The sequence below is a fragment of the Thalia democratica genome, unplaced genomic scaffold (genome assembly GCF_965202585.1).
Source record: "Thalia democratica unplaced genomic scaffold, ktThaDemo2.hap1.1 HAP1_SCAFFOLD_230, whole genome shotgun sequence".
NCBI lineage: Eukaryota > Metazoa > Chordata > Thaliacea > Salpida > Salpidae > Thalia > Thalia democratica.
Window position 1 is genome coordinate 42,519 of NW_028139348.1, and position 9,336 is coordinate 51,854.

Sequence of the window (9,336 nt, forward strand, 5' to 3'; positions counted from 1 at the left end):
GTCAAATGTTCAATGATTTTTTATGAATTTGCTAAGATTTTTAAAAATTCAACGATTTTCTAATAGGTAACAACTACTGTTACCTTGAAGGTTTTTTTTCGCTAAAATTTTCATTTATAAGAAGTACTGTACTTTATTTGGTTAGTTTTTGAAACTGATTATCTAAAACACTAATTGAGTATCATAAATGTTGTTAATTTTATGCTTCTTTAAAGTATAATTAAGTTAACTTATTAAACAACTATTTTTTCTCACAAAACTTTACCTTTGGTGCTTGAGCCTTCTTAAACTTGATTCTTCTAGACCTTCTCATGCCCTGGTCTGAAGCCGTAGTTTCGGGTAGAAGTTGATTTGTCAGCAAATTTCCTTTTTCTGCAGCCATCAGCTGCTCTTCATAACTGCAATTCGCATCATATTTGCTAGCTGTGGTGATGTGCTCTTCATTGAACAGGAAAGAGTCGTGAAGCCCTGATTGATTCACACAAAAATTCATTTTGTTGTTTTGCACACTTTCGTCTTTTTCATTTGAATTTATTCTACTTTTACAGGCCACTTCAAAATTGCTGACGTTTTTTAGCTTAGGTTTGTCAGTAGCATTTTGTAAGGTTATTTTTTTGATAGGCGTTACTGATGAGCTTAGAGGCTGTAACTTTTCTTGGTGCTTGCTCTTGATGTTGTTATTGTTGATATCAGACTGACATCTGAAAATTTTATTATATAAAAACAAACATGTTGTATTAAATGCTACAATAAAACACTACGCTTTAATAAAGCTATAAAAATTTCCCACCTCTATACTATAACATACTTTTTATATGACAAGATATTTTATCTAATTTCTGAAATACAATCAGTTTTGTATAAAGATCTGATAAAATATATGCAAGTAAAACTTTTTTAGCCAATTTTCTCATAATAAAAAAATTATAATAACCAGAACTACATTTCCTCCTACTTTTAAAAGCAATCAAACACTTTTTTTAAGTGCTTAAAAAACTTATATTAATTTTTGGGATAATAGCAATCAAAGTATGTGTGGTAAACAAGTTCCTTAAGGGAGGCGCAAACAAACTGAACGAGAAAATTCATAAAAGTTTATTACTTTTTATTTTTCAACTAACCATTTTCAAATATTAACTGTAAGTTCATTATTTTAGTTTTTTACTACAAGAACTTTTTTTTGATAAAATGAGCTTATATTTTAATAATAACTTTTTTAACTTATAACATCTAAAATTAAAAAAAATTTGAAATTTTCACATTAGATATATTTTAAACTACTTAGGGAATGTTTCCTAAAACTGTGCGATCTCTAACTTAAAAATATAAACTAGATATACTTTTAGAAAACTATTAAATTTCTGATAGTTTTGCATCCTTATATGACTGTATATGATTTTCTTTTACAATAATTACTATATTTCAAAGTTAATTAAAACTCTTATATTTTATAAAAACTGACGCATAGTTTGTATTTTTAACTTTTGTATAAGATCCTATGTTTATTTTTGTAAATAAAATTCCTTGATCTTCGGCAATCCTAGTTAAGAAATATAGTTTGTTGTGATCTACTAGATCTATAAATTAAGATTTTGATTTCAAAATTAGATTGATCTGATTCCGACTGAGCCTAGAACTAACTAATTGAAAAGATCAATAGTCAATTTATCTTTATAAAGAAATTGCTTATTTAAAAAATCTTCATACTAAATTTGTAACAAAAAGTTCATTGATTAAACATATTGTAATTGATGTTTTTTATAGGTATACAATTTTGTTTTTAATTTATTTTATAGATAAAAAAATATATTAAATAAAAAACAAAAGGTATTTGCACTGTATTGTCAAGCGTCTTCTTTATTTAATATATAAAAGTGTATGTAATTAACAATTTGTTCATAATAATTTTGTTTCTTTCTTTTCATGATATAACAGTATTTACTTTTTTTGTAATGTTTTAAACTTGAAATATTTTTTGCTCCTAATTTGTTTAAAAAATTAATTTTTTTTAAATTAGTGTAATTCTTTTGTTTAAATATAAATAGTTTTTGTTTAAATAAACAATAATTATTTGCCTGTATTAAGTATTTTTTAGCTTTAAATGTGATATTCTTTTCACTTTACTATTAGTTTAAGGGCATAGGGGGGGTAAACACCTTTTTTTTGGTTTTTGATCTTATTTTTTATAGTTTTTACTAAGCTACAAGATGCTTTTTACAAATTTCAGAATAACTATTGAGATATAGCCAGTCAAAGTCGGAGGCAACAATAGATTCCTTATGGTAGGCGCAAACTAAAACGGCAAAAATAGACTATTTCACTAAAAATCTATCTTCTCCTAGGTTTTTTGAGATAACTACCTCAAACTTTCAGGAAATGTTCCTTGATTTATTTAGAAAATTATGTGGAAAAGAATTTTTTTTTAATAGAAAAATATAAAAATAAACAATTTTTTTTTTTTTTAGTTTTTTTTTTTTTGTTCTGACAGAATTTTCTAAATATATCAAGGAACATATTCTGAAAATTTGAGATAGTTATCTCAAAAAACGTAGGAGAAGATAGATTTTTAGTGATTTCTAGTTATTTGCCGTATTAGTTTGCGCCTCCCATAAGGATGCTATTGCTGCCTCCAACTTTGACCGGCAATATCTCAAAAATTATTCTGAATTCTTAAAATCTGTAAAAAGCATCTTGTAGCTTAGTAAAAACTATATTAAATAAGATAAAATTTCATAAAAAAAAGTGTATATCCCCCTATGCCCTTAAGTTTATAACGTATTACACATTTGAATTAATAAAAACTAATGTTGTTAGTTTGTTTAAATGTTTTAATTCTCTAATTTAAAGCTTTGTATCAAATCATTTTTAGTTTTAAACTCATAGCAGTTTATTATTATTGTATTTACTTATATAAATGCTACTTACAAGACTGGGAACTTAGCAAGGTTATATACAATAAACTTTTATCTATATACAATATAAAAACTTAAACCTTGCTAATAGCTATATTATACACATAGTAAAATTCCATTTTACTAGGTATTGAGGTGATATTAACTATAACCTAATCTATTATTAAACAATAAAAAAATACTAACCTAAACATACATAGTAGAAAGATATAATAAGAAATCTGAGTTGATAGTAGATGTGATTTACTCTTTTTTAAAATAATTGTTCATTGGGACACCCTCTTTTTTAATTTCTCTCGGAATTGCTCCAAGTGCATTTTTTAAAGTAATCAATTACTACTACTTACAAGTTTTGTTTTACTTTGGTTTTTGATATAACATATCATTTACCAAATGCTTTGGTCCAATGTAAATTGAGAGCTTTTGAATATGCAGAAACACAGTATTTTTTGATTTTGGCGTCCAACAAATGCTAAAGATATTAATTGCAAAGTGAACCTAAGCATTTGGTGAATGATATGTTATATCAAAAACCAAAGTAAAACAAAACTTGTAAGTAGTAGTAATTGATTACTTTAAAAAATGCACTTGGAGCAATTCCCAAAGAATTTAAAAAAAATGTCCCAAGAAACAATATGATACTATTTTAACAAATGAGTAAATCACATCTACTATCAACTCAGATTTCTTATTATATTTTTCTTCTATGATTATGCTTTAGGTAAGTGATTTTAAACTTTTATAAACTGATGTAATGTCTTTCAGTTTAATAGTTATTTTTATAGATTTTAAAAATAATATGCTTTGTTTTATAACTTATTACTTTATTTACAGAAAAATGTCACATGTAAGGAAAAAGAAGTTTTAACGATTGTCAGAATTAAGAAGTCTGAAACTGAATTAAAGTTAATTGTTTTAATTTAGAATATGATGCTCTAGCAGTTTTTGGTGATTTGCTCAAAGTTAAAAAAAATATGCTTGAAATTTTAAAACATATAAGATATAAGCTGTAATGATAATGAAAATATTTATTTCAATAATACTAATAACAGTGTAGATTATAATAATCAATGTATAACTAGAAGTATTGCTTAAATGATAAAAGAAAACTTAGAACAAGTAAGTGTTAATTGTGCCAAAAGTATAAGTAAAATGCATAAGATTAATACTATAAATAAATATTCAAAACCAGCTAAGCCTAATAGTTAAAAGTTAAGTAATATGCCTAAAAATTGTAATTGCAGTAAAATAAATAAAGATAACTCCCCATTAAAAGGTAATTGTTTAATTAAAAAATTAATTTATAAAGTTAAAGTTGAAAGTAAAGGCCCTTATAAAATTTATATCGGAGGTACAGCAGGTAGTTTCAAAGATAGATATTCTAACCATAAACATGGTTTTAAAAATATAAATAAAAAACAAAGCACGCGTTTATTGGATTATGTCTAGAGTTTTTTCACAGGTAAGGTAAAAATCCAAACATGGAGTGGAGTATTGTTTCAAAGATCAAACATACATCCAACGGAGTAAGTAGAATTTGCCCAACTTGCAATACAGAAAGAGCAGTAATTGCAGCAGAAGATAAAGACCTACTTCTGAATAAGCGAAAAGATTTATCAAATATTTGTCCTCACAACCGACAATTCTACTTTAAATAACTCTGTTTACTTATGCACTTATTTATTTCACAACATTTTCATATATAATCACAAACATTAAGTTTAATACTACATGTTTCCTCTATTTTATTATATACCGTGTATATTGCACTGTATAAATATTTTAAATTTAGTTTAAATTTTTAGTAAACATTTTGCTGCATAGTTTGTTTTTAAGCTGAAAAACTTATTGATTAATTTGTTAAACTTATTATGACGTATTATTTCTGCACAACTTAATTTATGTTTCTTTTTAAAAAACTTGGCTATTCTTAGAGTTTTTTGAGGTTAGTACATGCTTTTATTAAATTTGTAGTTTTTGTAGACAATTTTATATTTTTATGTTTTTTCCAAACTTTGTTTTTAAACCAATAAGTTTGTTTATAGTTACTACTTACATAGTTATTATACATAATTATACATACTTTTTTCTAATGTGTGTTAATATTTTATAGACTCCGTAGATCTGTTCTTTAATTTATTTGAGAGCAGTATACGCAGTTAGTAGGAATAAAATTTTAACATAAAAACATATGTGGTAAATTATATCTATTTTAAAATTTTTTCACAAGGCAAGATTGAATTTTTGATAAAATTGGTAAATAAAAAGGCGGTAACTCTTGCTTATGTGGTAACTCTTGCTCATTGACAAAAAAAATTACGCCCTTATTGTAGGTACTATACAAACAATAATTATACATCCAAATGGTAATTTAGCATTTTATTATAAAATATACTGGTTCCAGATCTGGTTTTGAGTCTAGATGAATCCAAATATGAAAATCAAGTTGATCACTTACAATTAGTTAAAAATTGGATAAAAACCTCATTTCATTAAAAAATATAAGTGTTTGTTTACTTGATTTAAAACTAAAAGTACTAATGTAAAAAAAAAAAGTAACAGCTGTTCAATAAAAAAATCTTTAAATTGTAAGAAACTTTTATAGATTAGTCATAGGTTAAGGGCATAGGGGGGTAAACACCCTTTTTTTGTTTTTGATCTTATTTTATATAGTTTTTACTAAGCTACAAGATGCTTTTCACAGATTTAAAAAATTCAAAATACTTTTTAAGATATAGTTGGTCAAAGTCGGAGGCAACAATAGGATCCTTATGGGAGGCGCAAACTAAAACGGCAAATAACTAGAAATCACTAAAAATCTATCTTCTCCTAGGTTTTTTGAGATAACTACCTCAAATTTCCAGGAAATGTTCCTTGATATATTTAGGAAATTCTGTCTGAACAGAATTTTAAAAAATTAAAAAATAAAAAATTTATAATAAAAAAAAAATGGTTTTTTTTGTTAATTTTTTATGTAAAATTTTTATTTTTTAATTTTTTAAAATTCTGTTCAGACAGAATTTCCTAAATATATCAAGGAACATTTCCTGGAAATTTGAGGTAGTTATCTCAAAAAACCTAAGAGAAGATAGATTTTTAGTGATTTCTAGTTATTTGCCGTTTTAGTTTGCGCCTCCCATAAGGAACCTATTGTTGGCTCCGACTTTGACCGGCTATATCTCAAAAATTATTTTGAATTTTTAAAATCTGTAAAAAGCACCTTGTAGCTTAGTAAAAACTATATAAAATAAGATCAAAAATCAAAAAAAGGTGTTTACCCCCCCCTATGCCCTTAATTAGTTTATTTTTTCTTTTCTCCTTTTAAACTGTGAAAATGTATTTTATATACCAACTGCAACTTGTTAACACATCTTAGACTATTAAATATGGCATAAACAAGTTTCTTGAAATATTTAAACAAATTTGTATTACTTTTAGACCAATGCAACAATTCAAAATACCTTTTTGATGGTGTAACAAGACATGTTGTACCTCCATTCAATGTTTCAGGTGAACATATTTTATCTGACATGGTAATGCTTACTTTTAATTTATCTAGGACTAATTTCAGTTTACTGTGATCAATCTTAAAACATCTTTACTAGTAATAAATTTAAAAAAAAAATTGACTAACATTATAAATTTTAAAGTAAAATATTAATATAAGTATGCTATCTCAGGAAGTTTTATTATAGTATTTTAATTGAAAAAAATTTAAGCATTTTGAAAAGTTGTTTTAAAACAATAGCTAAAAAATAGTTTTAATAAATTTATAAGTTAAACTATACAAGAAGATGTTCAGCTAGTGTTCTTTATTTAATCTACAATGTTTCGATGTGTTGTACACACAGAAGGGCTGTTATCACAGCAAAATATTGTAGGTTAAGTAAAGAACTTTAGTTAAAAATCATGTTTTATATTTGCTCTTTTATCCTTAGTTATTTGATGAAATAGTTATCTACTTAAAAAGTTGAATATATTAAATCAGTTTTGTAGCTGTTAAAAATTACTTTGTTGGAAAGAAAGTTTGGTAAAATACTGTTAATCACAAAAGACTACATCATAATATTTAAGCAATATATTTAATACTTAGTCAATAATTACTATTGAATTATTTAAACATTCAATATAGGGCATCAGAAGTACTTAAGAGTTAGATCTTCTAGTACAGAACTTATCAACAAAAATAGTTTTTCTAAAACACAATTAAATTTTTAAAGTAAGGTAAAAAAAAATTGAACCACAAAAACAAATAAGTATATTAATAGATAAGTAGTTTAGCAACTGCAATGTAATGGTAAGAACCTTTTAAAGAACTAGAGTTAATTCAAACTTACAAAATATTTAAAACTATAAGGAAACAAATAAGAATTCTTAGACTATTTTTCATTTGATTCTGAAATGCTAATATTTTTATCTGAAAGTATTTTTTTTTTTAATTATTTTACTGTTGAACTTTCAAAAGAATACCTTAGGGAAAGCATGAGTTTCATATCTAATAGCAGTGTCAAGTTTCAAACCTACAGACATAAAAATAAAAATAATTAAATTGACATAATTATTATCAAATATAAAACGCTTTTAAAAAATTCTAAATTTATTTAAATCAAGTAGAACTTTATACAGTATTGTAATTTTTATCCTCCAAATAAAGTGAAGGAAACCAGTACATAAGTTTATCACTTTTAGATTGAGAATCAGTCCAGGCCATTCCCTCACCAACCATGTAGTCTAGCACTTCTAACAACCTCTCTTCACTCCATTTGAATTCATTTTTAAACAATGACGGAGAAAGTTTGCCTTTATTTTTTCTAGCATACTCAAGAACAGCAGTGTGGTCCATGTTTAGTTCACCTGGAACAGACTGAACAATGGCGGAATCACCATTTCCATGCACTTGCATACCTGTACCAAGTAGCTTCAATTTTTTTTATTGATGTTTTTATGTCTACAACTGAAATGTCCTGCCCATACTTGCCTCTAGTTTTAATAAGTCTTTTATGCAACTCCTTAATCGATATAAGACCTCCATTCACTGGCCTAGTTGCCATGCACACCTCAATAGCTTGAATTCCAAGTTCATAATAAAAAGTACCCACTCCTAACATTTCTGACCAAAAACCTTTGCCAGATGCCAGAGGATCAACTCCTATTGAAGCACACATTTGCTGAAACTGATGTCTGAACTTTGGGTCTTTTCTAATGTCTTGCTTGTGCTTAACAGCAAACTCTTCTAGATTTGAATGAAAAGAATCAAGCTGAGTAGTCAAGCTTTGCAGTTGTTGAGCGGCTAATTCATTTGCTTTTTCCTTAAACTTTTCATCCTGAATCTTCTTCTTTTTTATGGCAGCTGCTCCAACTCTTCTTCTCATTTGGAAAATATTTTTTAATTCTTTTTATATTTGAAAACTACTTCTATGAAAATTTTGTTATATTTAACTTATATATAATGTTTTGTTTTAACGTGTACGTAATTGTTTAATCTATAAAACTAAGATGAAAAATAATTACAAAATCATGAAAGTAAACTACTTAAAAAAATATATAGTAAAAAAAACTAATACAATTTAAAGACATAAGGGATTAAGCTTTTTTTTTCAAAAATTAGCATTGTGTTATATGTGATAGATTATTTATATTATTTATATCATTTATGTAAAAAATTTCCTATACAAATGTTGCAATACAATTTCTTTAAAGTAAATTTACTGGTAAATTTATAAACTCATTTAAAATTTATGTAATCTTTCACTTTATGAGCTATAGACTTAAATTTTCAGAAAAACTCCTTATATAGTTTATAAGACTTTAAACGTTGGAATTTTTAAAATACTGAAAAGGAATAATTGTATATAATTTTTTTTAAGTAGTTTTGCAATAATAAAATATTTTATTATTCAAATTTGAAAGTCTTTCTGCAATGAAAAAATTAAATCTTATTAGTTATAGACTTACTGTGAAAACTTTAAGATGATTAGTAGTAGACAGATAAGAGAAGATAAATTTTGACTGAAAGAGTTTTGTTTTTGTCGTTTTGATTTACACTTTTAATTAAAAAAACTAGTGAACGAACAGACTTTGATTGCTTTTATCTAAAAATTTACTTTATACTTTTTTAGTAGCTATAATACAACTCTACAACATAAGATCAGCTTGTAAAAAACAAGATGGACCCCCTAATATTCCCTTAAAAATTAATTTTTCAATATAAACTATGAAACAGATATTTTAAACGAATTCATGTGCTTTAAAAACTAATTTTTATTAATATTTCTAAACAAAAAAAAAATTAAACAATAGATTATCTTTTAAAGATAACACTAAGTTTTAAAATATTTTTTTGAAAACAAAATTAAATTAAATATTATAACTTTATTAAAAGTTGGTCCGGCACTAGGCAGAAGGATAGTCTAAGAAATTACAT

General features: G+C 25.4%; 2 protein-coding genes across 2 annotated transcripts; both read right to left on the reverse strand.

The window, feature by feature from the left end:
• Positions 1-354: 354 nt before the first annotated feature.
• On the reverse strand, positions 355-6,466 carry LOC145845977 (uncharacterized). The gene is made up of 3 exons (XM_082952941.1): positions 6,374-6,466; positions 425-701; positions 355-372 (listed from the first exon to the last, which is right to left on the reverse strand). The coding sequence occupies exons 1-3, from the start codon at positions 6,442-6,444 to the stop codon at positions 355-357; spliced, it is 366 nt and encodes a 121-aa protein (XP_082809067.1). The 5' UTR covers positions 6,445-6,466.
• A 606-nt stretch (positions 6,467-7,072) lies between these two features.
• Positions 7,073-8,319, reverse strand: LOC145845974 (vacuolar-sorting protein SNF8-like). The gene is given in 2 exon segments (XM_082952939.1): positions 7,073-7,842; positions 7,844-8,319. Coding segments are annotated over 2 exon segments (753 nt in total). The 5' UTR covers positions 8,285-8,319; the 3' UTR covers positions 7,073-7,530.
• Positions 8,320-9,336: the final 1,017 nt, after the last annotated feature.